Source organism: Eretmochelys imbricata, chromosome 18 (genome assembly GCF_965152235.1).
Source record: "Eretmochelys imbricata isolate rEreImb1 chromosome 18, rEreImb1.hap1, whole genome shotgun sequence".
NCBI classification, from domain to species: domain Eukaryota; kingdom Metazoa; phylum Chordata; order Testudines; family Cheloniidae; genus Eretmochelys; species Eretmochelys imbricata.
The window spans coordinates 15,984,375-16,000,890 of NC_135589.1; the positions used below are offsets into that span (position 1 = coordinate 15,984,375).

General features: G+C 45.0%; 1 protein-coding gene across 1 annotated transcript in view; it reads right to left on the minus strand.

The window, feature by feature from the left end:
- The window catches only part of C1QTNF12 (C1q and TNF related 12), a 36,943-nt gene extending 22,625 nt beyond the window's left edge, over positions 1–14,318 (minus strand). The window contains exon 1 of the mRNA XM_077837501.1: positions 14,148–14,318. Coding sequence (XP_077693627.1) covers positions 14,148–14,318 — 171 coding nt within the window. The remainder of the gene's footprint in view (positions 1–14,147) is intronic.
- Positions 14,319–16,516: the final 2,198 nt, after the last annotated feature.

A 16,516-nucleotide genomic window follows, 5' to 3' on the forward strand; every position in this document is an offset into this window, starting at 1 on the left:
CCCCCTGCCAGCCAAGCAGCCAAATAGGAGTCTGATAAAAGCCCGCAGGTTTCTTCTAGAATGACTGACCTGACCCCAGTTTCCACCCGTGTTTTACCAGTCCGTTGGTTTTGCTTTATTTCACGGAGTCAAAGATGGCCTCGATGGATTGGCTTCAAAGAAACACAACGGCACAGGGGGCCACGTACAGCCTGTGGCATCACTTTCCCCCCCTCTTGTTCGGCTGGGAGGCTGCAAATCATTTGTACTTAGCACCAAGTGACAAAGCTGAATGTTTATAGCTTTACCTGGTGCTGATAAGTAAATGGGCTTGGGGGAAATTACTGCTACTGTCCACTGGAGGCAACCCCAGTTACACATGTGCATTCTTTTAGAGCTAACAAGGCTGAATTTAAAGAGACAGGGTCAGGCCTATAATCTGACTACAAAATTGTCCTGGTGCAGAATGTCTTCTGGATTCCAAACAGCACGCGCATGTGTGTGTATATATAGATATATATATTTATCATTCTGTCACTGGGAAATTTTTTCAACCTTGCCACTGTTCAGACAGGAGCTACACTGAACCAATGTTTTGTGCTATCTCTGCAACAAGCAGTTAATAACCCTTTGCGTCTGATCCTCCACTGCCATCCGCCTTGTGTCATCATTTACACCTGCACAGAGTGAGCATGAAGTAGGTGTGAAATGCTACCACTCTGATTGAGTAGCCACTTTGCACAGGTGCAAATGTCGACACAAGGGGCCAAATGGGGAAAATAAGGCCCTTAGCGTTTATTTTGGGCTTTGTTGCAACCTTTTGCTAATTAATTCTCAGAAGACTTCTGTGAGGTAGGCAGGTGGGGAAAGAGGTTAATATTCTACCCCCAGCTCTCCAGACTAAACACTAATCCCTAATGCCCATGCCACGTACTTTCTGGGAAGCGCTAGAATGCAGTGTCAAAAAGGAGAGGGCAAATTGATTAGGATGTGTTAATGTCTAGGTCCCTTACTAATCTGGGTCTGCGTGGGGAAGGGGAAGGGAACTCACCCCATTGTTTGGGACAGAAAGCTAACAGCAGGCTTCCAAGAACACGCACAACCTTTTTGAGAGTCCAGTACAAATAAAAAGCAACCAAAGACCTACTGGACAAGTCTCCTTCTAGCCATAGCACTAGAGGATTCACTGGCATCCGACATGTCAGTAGCATTACCGGAGTGGCTCTGTGCCTGTACATAGGCATATAATTAGTTAACAGATAAAGAGCCAGTCGATGGTGCTCAAGAACATGTAGCTCAGTTCCTGGATTTTATAGAACCAATAGAATAAGATGTGCATCACAAATGGGTACCTCCAAGAAGTTGTTGCATGGCGTTTTTAACAAGCAGCGGATACAGTTTCCACCTTCTGGGCCACGGTTGACATTTTGATCCTGGACTAAAAATCACCCTCACAAGCCATAAATGTCATGCTGGTGAGGATGAGGTTTCTATGTGAAAGTTCTGAGGGGCCCCCCAGGATGGTTGTCCTGTGTGCTATGGTTCTGAGCCCCAGGATGGCACCCCTCTCGGCCTTCCTATGGCAGGATAGGACATTCTGGTGGGAGTGGTTGGTTCCATGCAGAGTTATGGAGAGGTAGATTCTATGGCCTTATTTGAAATGGTCCATCATCTTTTTTAACTTAACCCCCCCCAGCAATGGTGTTTTGTAAGGAAAGATGCCAGGACTGACAGCCATGAGCAATGAAGCCCTTTTATACAGCACAGAACATACACACTATGGGAAGTGCCTTAAGACTTCTCAGCGACATAATACTCCCTGCCAACATGCCTCAGTCATGAACGGGAAAGATTACTTTGAGAGGCTAAAAGGGATCTTATCCATTACCAGTTCCAATCCTGGATCTTCCGTATTCTAAGAAATGGGGTCTGTCCTGATGGAGAGTTTTGCAATTTGGCCCCTTGTTTACTGGGAGCTAGAGCAAGACTTCCGTGTTCATCTTGCAAAGGCTGCCTGCCCAACAGCCCGCAGATGGCCTCACCTGTTGGCTGATACTCAGCTGACTTAGGATTGAATTTTTAGCTGCATTGTAAAGGCAGGCAGAGTGGCCCCTTTGTTACAAATTTTTTGAGCTATCCAATCCCCCCCCTTCAAGAACAAATGGACGTTGACTTTTGAGGTCCCAATCCATTTGCATGTCAGTCTGGCAAATTTCCATCATAGCGAGGAGAAGAAAATACAAGTCCATCTCTAGCCCCAGTATTCTCAGCCCCCATCAGAGCAAACTGACAGCCCAGAGATTAATGAGTCATGCCTTGGAATTTAGACTTGTTAATGAAAGAGCTGAAGAGAGGAAATACTGGAAAGAATGCATCAAATCTGAAAAAAGTGTCTATTGTCAATCCTGGGAATTCATCCAAGAAGCGAGTGGTTTTGCGCTTTGCTTCCCCCTCCCGAATAGGTGGAAGCCAGGGTGTGGACCAGGAAACCAGTAAAACACAGCAGTGAATTTAAAGGATATTAGACAGGACTCCTAGACCACTAAGAGTCCATTTGAGTCTGAAACAAGTAAATAGCGATTTATCTAGTAGCAGATCGGACAACATAATGAAGAGTGGGAAAGGGACAAAGTGGGAACAAGTGGGAGAGGAAAGGAGAAGTCTCTCAAAGTTTCAAAGTTAAAATCTTCCATTCAGGAAATGTTGCTTAGGGCGGGTCTATACTAGAAATTTACATGGGCGGAGTTGCACCGATGCAGGTGCGCCGCTGTATTTGTCTGGTGAAGACGCTCTAAGCTGATGGGAGACAACTCTCCCATTGGCTTCATAACTCCACCTCCATCAGAGGCAGTCGCTGGGAAAAGCTCTCCCACCAGCATATCATTGTCTACACAGGTGCATAGGTCAGTATATTATTGATCATTCACACCCCTGAGCAATGTAGGTATACTGAAGTAATTTTGTAGTGTAGACCAGGGCTCAGTCTATGTCTGCTAAGCATTGTGTACATTTGCAATGCTATATGGAGGAGTGGTACTGATCAGACATGCCAGCTTTACCCAGGGTAAATCGATATGGATGCTTCAATATCTGCAGTGTTCTTGCTCCCGAGAGGAAATAGCTTGACATTGACAAAACATCCAGGTTTGCTCACTGCTCCATCTCATTTAGGTGCCTAAAACCCGACGAAGAGCTCTGTGGAGCTCGAAACCTTGTCTCTTTCACCAACAGATGTTGGTGCAATAAAAGATATTACCTCCCCCACCTTGTCTAACACAACAAGCCCTTTCTGGAGTACTGCCCCTGTGCATTATTTTAATAAGACCGATGTAACTGTCTTACATGTACAGATTGTTTTCACCCTGAAGAATCCAAAAATACATTGCCAAAAATGCAGCCCCCCTGAGGTGGACAGTATTAGATAACTGGAATATAGCACAGCGCACAACAGCAGTAGAAGAAGGAAGCAGGGGCTGGAAATTTTTGACTAAAGACATCAGGGCAAATCCTATCTTTATGTCCACCCTGAGAGAAGACCACATTTTGTAAGGTCTCATCTGAAAGACCCCTGGAAAGTAAACTATCTGGAACTCAGTTCATCTCCTTCTGAAGGATGACAGGTTGAGTCGAGTCTGATGGAATTCCATCTTGTGGTTATTAAGAATGTTGTTTCAAAGCTGATGCATATCCAGAAAGCTATTCCCCCCAGGCATGAATCCTGGCACCCGGGTACATCCATCCATTGATCAGAGAGATGATGTCACCACCATTCTTTTTATTTCAACATCATGAGTCAATAGAAGATTTACAAGCCTCTACACAGCAATCAATCAGAAAGTGACAAATGTTTTGTGGAATTGAAGGGGGAGGGCAGTGTCTCAGAAAACCTTGGCACCAAATCCATGTTTCTATCTTCTCAACAAATGCTTGCAGGTGATTTTCTGTTGGGGCATGATCCACAGACAGAATTCACTCCCACAGAATTGCTCTATTCCGGCAGCCCACCTTCCCTCCAGGTAGACACTTGTAAAATGCTTGTGTCTGTACTGTAAGCCAAAGTGCGGGCATCCTGCATCATTTTTCCATATTGTTCGTGCATTCCGCTGTCATCAAGTAATTAGTGTCAGAGTCACGGCTGCCAGGTACACTCCCCCACGTACTCAGGTTTAGCAGACATCTTTGAAATGAGAGCAGGACTAACTATTCATAAGAACTTGTTTATTCAGTGAACTTCGTCTTCCTCTCTGTTCGCAAATTATATATGAGCAGACTCTGATTTTTCAACCTGACTTGCAGTTCAGTTGCATGCTGTAATTTAGCCTATCAGCTAAATTACAGCTAGCAAACTGTTCATTCCAGCTACACCTTTGACTATTTGCTATCATGGCCGGAATTTTCAAAGAAGCCTGAGGGATTTAGGCACCAATATGCCACTGAAAGTAAATGGGAGCTGGGTACCTACATTGCATAGCCCCTTTTGAAACAGGAGGAAGGAAATCAGAGAGGCCCTGTGAAAACTTCTGGTCCATATCTTTTCACCAAGAATAAGGATCTCATCTAAGAACAGGGACAAAGGTTGTTGCTGAACTTCATGGCATGGAAGGGGGTTCAGATCTGAGATTCCAATTCAAGCCCATCTTGGACACTGAGTGGATGCAGCATCTCCATATCTTACTCTAGGTCAGTCGTGCCCAGCTGTTGTTTGTTTATTAATTTTCTGGAGGTTAAAGTCTCCCTATGAAAGGGCTGACAAGTGTCTGCCTGACATTCGGCCAAGGGAAACTGGTGCCTTTCTTCCCCCAGTGAGTGGGATTTGTGGGTCTGTGGTGCAGCTCACGCAGCAGAAGGAAATGGCCTATTAATAAATGTGCCTGGCTCAGGTGGTGCGGTATATTCCCTCAAGCCCTCATCAGAACAAAACAAGAGCACGACTGGATTCCAGCGGAAAGGAAGGCAGGATTATTTGGTCCCTGGTGGAACGGGCTGGCTCATGTGGCAGAAGCTCAACAGTGTCACCTACAGGCTGGTTCCTTAGGGATCAGAATACACTGAGCCATGCTAGCAAATAAGGGCCAGACCCAAGGATGCCCATTGACTTCATTGGGCTGCAGATCAGGTGCAAAGCCCTCTCCCTGCTGCTTAAATAATCAGCAGACAGGCAGATGGTTCTGGGCTGACCCATCCATTTACAGTGAAGATGGATGACTGTCTTCAGCCTTCCATGTGCTGAACGGAAGTCAGCCAGAAAGCAGACACCCCACTGGAAAAAAAAGCCCAGATGGCACATCCCAGCGAAAGAAATGACAAAGAAACCCTCCTGAAGTAAAAAACCATCACTCCAGCAGCTTCCTTGAATTACAAATCCCTCTGCAAGGCAGCCGTGGCACTCCCCAATTTCTCCAGCGCAAGGGTGATTGACGGTTAAAATGAATGTTCCATCCTTGTGGTATTATTATTTAATTACTATGGCATGCATGAGCAATCCTCGGAATAAGCATGCAAGCCTCTTTATTTTTCTTGGCAGAGGCAGGCTCCGGCAGCCAGAAAGAGCTTGCAGCCAACTCAGGTATTGCCCGGGACTGAGAGCGCTCTCTCTCAAAATCCAGGCAAAGCAAAGGCTGCTGTAGGAGATGGGCCCGGCATCATGGTTTGCTGTTTATAGGCCCAAAGCTGCCCCGCTGGAGGCGGTGGAAGATTTCTCGTTGACTTGGATGAAAATCAGGTCCTAGGGGCCTGATCCAAAAGGCCCGTTGAAGTGTTTAGTGGACTTTGGATCAGACCTTTTAACATTACTTTGCAACCCAGATACAAAAGTGTTTCTGCTAGTGCATGAGAACCAGACTGTGAAACAGACAAGAAACTAAAGCTCCTAAGGTGCCACAAGTACTCCTTTTCTTTTTAAAGCTCCATCGTGTCCCTTATCGTAGATAAGAAACAGACTGGGCTGCAATTGGGTGATCGGACAGACGCTCTGATGCCGTCTGGCTCTCTACCTCCAGGGCTGACTAATACAGCCTGTGTAGCCCGCTGTCACCACACAGGCCTTAAGTTCTGGCCTGGCCTCACCCATCATGGAATGAACTGTCGATAGCAGTGCAGGTTGAATCACAGAGTGATAGAAATGTAGGACTGGAAGAGACCTCAAAGCATCAAAGTTTGTATCCTGAGCAAGATGTGAACTTCCCGGAAGTTAAAGTGAATTTGGGATCCAGTTGGTTGATGCAACTCTATTGGAAACCAAAATGAAACCAGCTAGTGTTGTTTCGGCATCTGTGCTGAGTGAGTGAAATGAAAAAAGTAAACAAACTACTTTACAAGGTAGACAAGTCAACATTAAATACATTCCTGCTCCTTTAATATCTTCACGGATCATTAGTAACACAGGAAAGGATCGTGAGGGGAGGGAGAGAATGGTTGTACAGTGGCAGTGCCCCTTACCTTTGAACAGGCTAATGAACTTGTCTCCCACCATTGGCCATGATTCTCTTCACTCCTTTGTCCCCCTCTTAGAGTCATAGAATATCAGGGTTGGAAGGGACCTCAGGAGGTCATCTAGTCCAACCCCCTGCTCAAAGCAGGACCAATCCCCAATTTTTGACCCAAATGGCCACCTCAAGGATTGAACTCACAACCCTGGCTTTAGCAGGCCAATGCTCAAACCACTGAGCTATCTTCACTAGTGTCAAGCATTTTCTTCAATGAAGAACCACAGTATCTATGGTTTGTGTTAAAACTCTTGTGGTAAACTGTGGTAAACTGAAGTTAACATTCTTGGTTTAGGAAAACAAGCCCTGCTCTCTTAATAAATTAATTAACCTTTGACTAGCCACAAATTGGGCCTGATCCTGCTATTGATGACACCAGTTTTACAGGAGCGTGAAGCCTCTGGACATCAGTTACTCCTGATTTACACTAGCAAGAGCGCAATCAGGCCCATTGTACAATTAGTAACAAATGACTTACCCCAGTAAAGTATTTTGTTTGGAACTAGTTAAAAATGATATATCGCTGTTTTTTAGCCTGACAAATCCCATGGCAGCTACTAATAACTCATGGTTACACACACTCTTGGTTATTAACAAGACGTAAAACCAAGGACCTGACCACATGTGGTTTTGAAGGATCTCATGAGAATTTTCACTACAGCAGAGGTGTTAAGCTCAGTCTCCTAGCCAAATCCCAACTGGAATTCCTCTCTAAAATGGCCCTCTGCTTTTAACTGGAGGAATTCTTCTTCACTCCCCTGCTCCAACACTGTTGTGTCTCTCAGAAAGTTGCCTTAATCCACTTTGAGGGCATGCACCTGTCACCGTTACTCCCACAAGGAATCCCATTGAAGTCAGTAGGCCTACTTGCAGGAGTAAGTGCTACTCCGGGTGAACAAAGGTGGCAGAGTTGGACTCGGAGCTAGCTGTATTGAAGTGGCAGGTGAAGAGATCCCTGAACTTACAGGCAGAGCACGGGTTGGGAAAGGCACTGCAGAAAGGGAAGAATTAGACAGTTTAGACAGAGCCGTACTACACTGTGCTCATAGGATTCCAACTCCTGAAGAGAAATCCAAGTGAGGTACTCTGGGAAATAAATAATATTAGTTCAAGAAAATCTTGCAAGCTGCTTGCAGACTGAAAGACCAAGTAAGTCCAACTATTTCATTGCTCTGCATTACTCGCTGAGGGCTGGGCGTTACTTGTAACACCATTCTAAGTCAACCTCAAATGGGTGATGAATACCCTCTTCTCTGTTACAGCTCCCAGCACAGTGGGTCAGGCATGGACAGTAATGACACAGGGTATCAAACACCAACCCTCTAGCCTGAGTGGGTTCTACCCATCTCTCACAGACAGCTTGGGTCATACCCATAGAGCTTGTCATGCCAATAAAGTCTCCTTGAATTGAATTTTAACTGAGTGCACAATCTCCCAAGTGAGGCAAACATGCACATCTCACGACCACAGGTGGTATGTGCTTTGTGCTACTCCAGCGGACTGGCTAAATGGAAGGACTGTTGGGTTTTGGTCAGGATTCAAACAGAAAGGAAAAAGTGGCACAGAAGTAGATCGAGGGGGGAGGAGATTAAATGAAAAAGCCCAGGTAGACCAGGTCCTGGTTATTTTTCAGGAATTGGTGAATCTGTTCAGCTAAGACAAGAACTGAACCAAACCTTCAACCCGAAACATTACAAAATTTTTTTTGGTGAGTCTAGTGCTGGAAATCCCAAGTTCAGACTCTGCTAGTAGCCCCATGATGTCGGTCGCTACATTTGCTTTTGCTGGCTGCTGTGAAAGCCTGACTTGGGTTCTGCCATCAAAAGGCTCCCCTAGATTCTTTTCTTCAAGTGGATCAAAATGAGGCTCCAGTAGCTAACAGTGTCCATGGGAAGGATCAAGGTCTAGTTTCTCACTAGACCTAGCGCCTGGAACAGACGTGCCTTTACATTGTTCACGAACCAGTTGGTTCACTGGTTGTTCAGGGGTGGGGGAAGGAGGGAAGATTGACCCATTAAACACAAACCCCTCAAACCTTAGAAATTCCCATCTGTGTGAATCCTATTAATTTGCCATGGACAAACTAAGCTCCAAAGACAACTTGAAAGCTGAGCAGAGTAACATAGCTGCCCTTCAGTTTCCATCTGCCTGTTCACCTTAGGCTGCAGCCAGTTCCGATTCCTATGGCTGATGGAAGAATACAAACTCTGCTAGCTCCAACCTCCATCCTTTTCCCACTCTTGGCTTCCCAAACATCCTTTAATGGGAGCTGAGTGCAAGGATAATTAGCTTTCTGCCTGCAGCCCTGATCTTATCAGATCTCACAAGATAAGCAGGTTCACACCAAGGCGCTACCTCATTGTGGGACTGCCAAGGAAAGACAAAAGTGGTGAAGGAAGTGGTGCTGAATAAGTGCCCCAAAATAGCACTCAGGGGAGATACAAAACCAGGTACCTCCTGCAGCACTTCATGACTATTAAAAGATACATAGACACTTCTGGCACCAACTCCAACCAGGGTAAAATTCCGCTTACCTCAAATTCTCCCCACAATTTCAGTGGGATACACAATATTCTCCTCATTCTACACTGCTGCTGTTGAACAGCAGAGGTGTTCAACCCCAGAGGTGGCTGCATCACAGTGATGAGCAGAATGTGACTCCTGCATGGGCCAAATCTGTAAAACCCTCCCATTTGAAAGGCCCTATTAGAAATGACCCTTTCCTAGCCAGCTTGCTTCATGCATTCTTAGGGCACGCAGGGCAGCACTTTAGCTAGATGCCAGTGAAGGCAAAAAGATGATGACCAAGTGAGCACTAACCTCTGTCAGGTAACATGCAGTCCAATGTCATCATTATTCACATGTTGTGTGTGAAAATAATCTAGTCTGCTTTTAGTATAACCTGTTACTCTTCAGGTGGTCAGGGTAGGCAGAAATTAGCTCACAAAAGGCTTCTCTTGCACCCAGTGCAATTGCCCAGGGAGATTTTTAAAACCATCAAACAGGACAACACACCTAGGCAGGAGGTTCTGGTTTAAAGCCCAGTCATACCCGAGTGCTGCAATATAAGTACAATTCTTGTTTCCAGCAGTTGAATCTAAGTACAGATCCAGCTCTGTTCAGGTATTTTTTAAAAAACCTTTTACAATAGATCCTGCCTAGAATAAAGGATTTAATAACTGATTCCTTCGGGGGGAAAACATAGATCAGTTACTTGCGCTAATGTAAAGCCATTATCTTGGGACAGGAGTTAGGAGAGGGGCACTAGACATTTCAATGGCTTGGTAATAGGATAAAGAGCATTAACTTCCCCTGGCAGCCAGTTCAGATCCATCCCAGAGCAGCACTGGTCAATAGCTACCACATGATGGCTGTTTTGGCATTGCCAGGCTATCTTCCCATCAGACAAGTAACTATTCCTGAACCCCTCCATTGTTGGATGTGGGTGGATCAACAGTAGGGAATGAACCTAGGGCCTCTGTATCTGAAAGCATGAGCCTCTTCTGGCTGAGCTGAAAGAGCCAGTTTTGTTAGCCAAAGCTCCTTGACCTCAGGCCCAGCCTTCCCTAAAAGGGGACCGAGCACCATACTGAGTGGGTATGGATACCACTGGCAAGCTCAGCAGTGAAGCTAAGGACTGAATGGACTGTGGAGACAGAATTCCCCTTTTGTTCCTGGAGGTGGTCCCTGCACATCAGGGTGAGGGAGCCTTGCACCGCCTTTGGAAAGGAGGGTATAAGCCTGGCTGGTGGATGACATGGGAGTGGCCAAAGCATCAAGCCAAACTGAAATGGGACTGCCTCACAGACAAGTTTCCCTGACCATCTCTATCAATTTATCATGTCCTTGGCTTGGAAAGTCCACCCTTGGGCTAAAGACAAGAGCTCTTTGCACATACTTAACAAGACAAATCACTTTAAAAATGACCCAGCTGGGGGGGGGGGGCGGGAGGGGAAATGGGATTTTGCCCTTTTTAAACATGTATAGTATTTCGTCCTTAGGAATATCAGGAGTGTCAAGTGCTCCACTTCCCAGATTTAGTTAGAGGTCTCCCTGGATGATTCCAGAGAGCTGTGTATGTTCAGGGGCTTTCTCAGCCCCTAATTGAAAAGGCCGGGGTGTGGTCTCACCACAAAGATGGGCCTCCCAGATATCTAGTTAAACACATGAAAACACACACTTGAGTTTTAAGCAGCCTAATAAAAATCACTTCTCCTCTCAGCTAATCAGATTTCACTTTCTTGAGCCTTCTCCAGGTGATCACAAAGTCTTCAAGGGTAAACAAGATCTTAATTTGTATGGTAAAAGACAGCTGATTTTCAAAAAGCAACAACAAAAACAAACGGTTAAGCCTTTTTATGCACAATACCAAAGGGAAAAAGCACACTGCCAGATTTTTTTTCTTTTCTTTGGCAGGTCACCTTTACCAAATGAGACTCCTCCAAGGTAATATCTTCAAATCCTAGTGGTGGCCAAAGAGGCTAATTCAGTCTTCATGAAAAAGCAGCTTCCAGCAAGTGATCAAGCTAAATGAGTGAGATCCAGAAGCTTTGATTTCTGACACCCCACCCCTGGAGGTAGGGATATCATCATCCAGCATATGAGAAGGGATACTTCCGAAGTGGGTTTTAATATGTTGAGTTCTAAACAATACAGACAAATCATGCAGTCCTTTACATGCTGCTTGATCTCTACACTCAAGTGAGCTGTAGCTCATGAAAACTTATGCTCAAATAAATTGGTTAGTCTCTAAGGTGCCACAAGTACTCCTTTTCTTTTAGCTAAGGAGAGTAATTGCCTCTTCAAACCATGCCAGTTACCATTCTCCGTAAGGTATGGATTACAAGTACAAACCTCTAATTTCTGGCTACTCATCTCTCTCATCACATATATTATTTATAGGGTATTTAAACAGTTGTCTTTCAACAGTCAATCACTTTGAATTGAAAGGAAGAACCAGGGGCCTGTTACTTCATCCTGACATTTTCTGCTGAGTGGGTGCTGGGATCCGCATTTCCATGGCTAAGGGGAAAGTATACTTTTGCAAATTCTCCATACAAAGTGAACTTCTACTGTGATCAAACACTTAGGCAGCACCAGATTTTAAAGGCAGATTTAAACAAAAGCTTTGGCAATTTAACCATGCTGTAAAATATTATTTTCAACTAATGGATACTTAGTCTTAATTGCATTGAGCTGCCTGTGCCTACAGATAGGCAGCTTAGTACAATTGCATCTAATGCACAGTCTGTATTAAAACATGTATCATATCTCTCATGCAGCAAGCTGTGCACTGGTTAGCTAGAGCCTTCCTCTCCAGAGCTGAAGATACTCATTTCAATGGCACTGCACACACAGTGCACCTTGTAAAGCATCTTGTGATCTCGAGATCAGGTATGAAACCTCTAGACTCCTTGGGCCCACAGATTCAAAGCCTGACAGGGTCAGCTTCAGAAGTAGATATGTAAAGTTCAAGCTGTTTATTGTGTGGGGTCTTTCAGATGAGACCTTAAAAACTCAGCTCCTGCATGGTCCTGTGGCAATTTACTTAATTGCTTGCCCTGGTGTCCTTGATCAAAGTGTTGCTTGTTATAGATGGCAGTTGACATTCACCCCAGAGGTGGATGCAGCTCAGTGGTGCTCTATGTTTATAGTTTGTCTAAAACCCCTTGGCTCATAAGGTGCTATATAAATGTAAATACAATACACACTCAGCCACAGTCTGGATATATTGCGAAACAATCCTTAACTAGTAACTGAGACTTCTTCACTTTATAAGATCTCTCCATATGAGAAGTTCAAGTTGCAAACTTTGGATCTGGATATCAAACAAGATCCGGAGTGTTTGAATTTAGTTTTGGCACTATCTTTATTTCAGAGATGCTGTCTTCACTGCACCACCAACCTGTTATGGCAGCCAAAAGGTTTGCCATAGAAGCAGCAAGGTAGTTCAATTTGAGAAGCTGCAGCTTCTAAACAATTACTATATATGTGTGTGTGTGTGTGTGTGTGTGTGTGTGTGTGTGTGTGTGTGTGTTGCCTTGAAACAGCTACACTACTTCTAGCAATAATGCCTACATTGCTATATCAATTTCAACCCGGACTAGATTTTGTTTAAGTTTGAAAGCAAGACACACACTGCTAACGGTCTGATAAATTATTCAGCAGGCCAAATTCATTCCTGAATGGAATGCTGCGGAGTTACACCATGATGAATTTGGGCCAGCGTGCAGAAGGAGAAGGACACATTTAAAGAGGTGACTGGGAGAAGGGACTGAGATCAGGAGCATGAGCCCGCCAAGAATTAACACAGTCTGCAAGGACAAAGTCTGCAATAAGCAGTGCAAGGTTAAGGGAAGAAATACAGCCTATATTCCCCTAATGATCACTTAAGAGCAGCCACCAGCTTTTTAATATAGAAGACAGTTTCCCAGACCTGCCCAACCTTAACCAATTATTCTCACAATGGCTTTGAATGGGATATTTAGAATGTCAGCCCAATTGTTCTAATGCACCCTCCCAGCCATCCCCCAGTTTCTGACAAGTTTGTTCCTCCATTGCTATAGTGACTGCCGCCCCTAATGCTCGTGATCAAAGAAATCACATTTTAGAGGTCATCTACATTTGAAACAAGGGACATTTTTGTGTGTGTGTCAGAGAGAAAGGGACTGCGTGATGGAGGAGGTTACTCCCTTCTTTCTCACTGCTGCAGTTCCCTTTCATTCTGTCTTGCTCCTAATCCCAGGACCTGCTTTTAATTCCACCCCCCACCCCATCACTCAATGTGAATTCTCAGTGGCTGTATCTTAAAGGGTTTCTGGGATCCCTGAACAATTGACCTGCAAATTTTTGCAGCCTTCAGATGGGATTGATTCTCACTGACACTTACTGGAAAGGGTTCACCCTGCAGAACTGGTTCACTTGCTATGCCTGGTAATACAGCATTAGCAGGCATTAATGTACTAGACATAGTCTATGCTGATCTTTCACACAAGGATCCTACTATATACATCTGCCTTCATGCATTATTACTAGTGTCTCAAATCCTTCCCAACACAAACAGCGATTGGATATCTCCTGGCAGAGGTTGTCTAGCTACATTAGGACTTTTCTGACCTGTAATTCCCAATGTGTGCAGTTTCCCTGGTGGAAGCTGTAGTGCAGACAGGGCTCAGACATACTCAGGGGCTCAGACCACTGTCATCTAAGTCTGCTTTAGCATCGTATCCCAAGCTCAAAAAGCCTGCGTGCAACAGACGCACACTAATGATATTGGAATGTTAGCATCAGGATGGCCAATTGACTCGGGGCTACCCGGATATCCCCTTGGAAACTAACAGCTGTTTTTGAGCAAGGATAATTTGCATACTTAAAACAAACTTCCCGTAAACCAGGTGCCTTAATAAATGATCAGATACTACCAGGATGGGCACATTAGTAATGCAAGTAAATAAAGTAATAAATCATCATCATCCCTAGCATTCTGGTCATTTGAAGGGGTGCGGGGGGGGGGGGGGAATGAGAAATCATGCCACAGAAAGAATATTCTAAACACCTCTCTCTTGCAAGAGGAAAGGACTTTGTTAAAAGACTGGGTGGATCAATGAAAAAATAATCCAACCACACATTACATCCAGAAACTACTCAGTGCATTGACTACACATGGGTTACTGTAATACATACCTTGGGATGCCCATGCAGTTCTTCACTGTTGGACAGGGTCGCATTGAAGGGCTCTGTATACTGATTGGGCTCTTTCATCTTCTTTCTCTCTTTCTTTGCTGCCATCACTCTAAAGAGAGAGAGCTGTTGGCACAGTAAAGTTGCCACAAGTAGCCAGATCCAGCCCCTCATTTTGGCTTTTTCTTAGAAGGGGGTGTTGAGTTGAGGCTGAATACTCTCCAGGAGCAAAACGAAATAATAAATACAGATGGCTCTTTTCTTTCTTTCTTTTTGAAGTTACTGCTGTTGAAGATGATCCACTCTGGTAGATGATGTCAAATCAGCACGCACCAACGCGCTTGTCTCTGGAGAGATCCTCTGTTCAAGTTGGATACATTGAACCGACATGGATCTATTTGTTTGCAGATTCTGATCCACAGCTGCAGTTTGATCAGGCAAAGGGGGGGGGGAAGAAGGAAGTCAGTCTGCTCAGCCCCGCAGAGCTTTCATAAATGGAAACTGTGGTGGAGATTTCCCCCCAACTCTGCCTTAAAAATTTTACCCCACCCCCACCTCCACCAAGTCTTCAGATCTCAATTAAAATTCACTCAACTATGAAACCTAGAAAGTCAAATGGCTCAGGGCAACTGTAGCTCAGGCCAGAAGTGACAGCACATGAGCCCAGGAGGGGGGTTGTGGGTTTGTTCCTTTTCAATGGGAGATTTCACCTTCTGTCATTTAAACCCTTATGCACCATTCAAAGGGTGCCTCAATGGGGTCCGCCCATCCTCAGCTTAGTTGTTGGACCCTTTCCTTAATGACCAGCCCCCATCGGTTCTCTCTTCTTTCATCAATGCTGGACAACGAAAACCCAAAGCTGCTACAATCGCTCTTCTCCTGGAGAAGCAGAACGTGTCAGAATCCAACCAAGGACTCAGTCCTCTAGGGAGAGAATTGATCTCTCGCATGCATAAAACTGGGAGAGACAAGGAATCCGAGATACCTAGGTCTATTAGGAGCAGACAAACTTGTCCCAAGCCAAACCCTGTCTGGCTTTGTCTTTCGTTGGCTTTAATAAGAGGACGAGCAATCAGTTCCAGTGTTGTAAACAGCTGTCAGGATGTGGAGTCTTGTGTCTCCTTTCCTAGCTCCTTTCCACCCCATGCAAGATTTCAGGTACCTCTCTCTCTAAGTTTCGATCATCTCTGATTTCTCTCCGTGCTCCTTTTTCCAGCTGCAAATTGGCAAAGCCCTCCTCAGCCTTTGCTCTACCTCAGCAAATAAGTACTTCTTTCCTGAGTGTTTCCATCCACTTGAAGAGACAAAAAAAAAAAAAGAAAGAAAACAAGGGGGCGGGATCACATTCTAATGAGCTGTCAAGCCTATTCTCTTCACATTCCTATTAGAGACGCCCTGTAAGTGGACCTGGCCCTTGTGCCAGGGAGATTTAAATCAGCACCCCCCACCACACTCCCCTTCATTATCTCAGAAAAATCGCAAAACTGCCCCTGGGAATGTGGCAGCATTAGAAGTATGTGGCTTGCAATTGAACTCAGCATCACGACAGACACACATCCAGATGTCAGGGCTCCTCTTTTCCTCTCAATTCAGCTTCACTCCATGCAAACGTTTTTCTCCAAACCCCCTCACATTCACCGTGCCTTTAAATAAAGGCCGTGTCGCCATTCCCCATTGCCTTCCCGAGGAAGATCTCGAAGCACTGGGCGGACGTGTGTGGACACGTTGTGTTAACCAATGCCATGCGAGCTAGGGAATAACAACCCCCCCCCTTTTTTTTTTTTAACAGATAGGGAAACTGAGGGACTGACCAGTGAAGTGGCACAAAGTTGCCCAGCAAGGCAGTGGCAGAGCTAAGAATAAAATTCAAGATGCCCTGACTCCCAGTCCTCTGCTCTATCCACTAGAGTACAAGGCACTTCCATTTTCCTGAGTATGACTCCCTTTCATGACTGAGATTATCCTCCAAGTAATGCAACTTAGCACTTGCACAGCACATTTAAGCACAGATCTTAAAGAGCTTTACAAAGGTTGGCCAGGATCCTTACTCACCACTTTGCAGATGGGGAAACTGAGGCATAGAGCATCAAAGCAACATTCTCCTCCCCACCCACCCACAAATCAGAGGGTGAGTCAGTGTCAGAGCTGGGAGCACAAACCCAGATCTTTGAAACACAGAGATAGAGAAGCTAAACAGTTAACAACCTATCACCTCCCCCCCCCCCCAGCTCACATTCCATCAAAACTATGTGGCAGTCTTATTTGTTAATAATATTTAACTTTCTTTGGCGCCTTCTCATACTTAAGCCCCCTTTTCAGGTTAGTTGTAGACAAGCCATGAATTTGTAAAAGTGCACTTGATGACACATTAA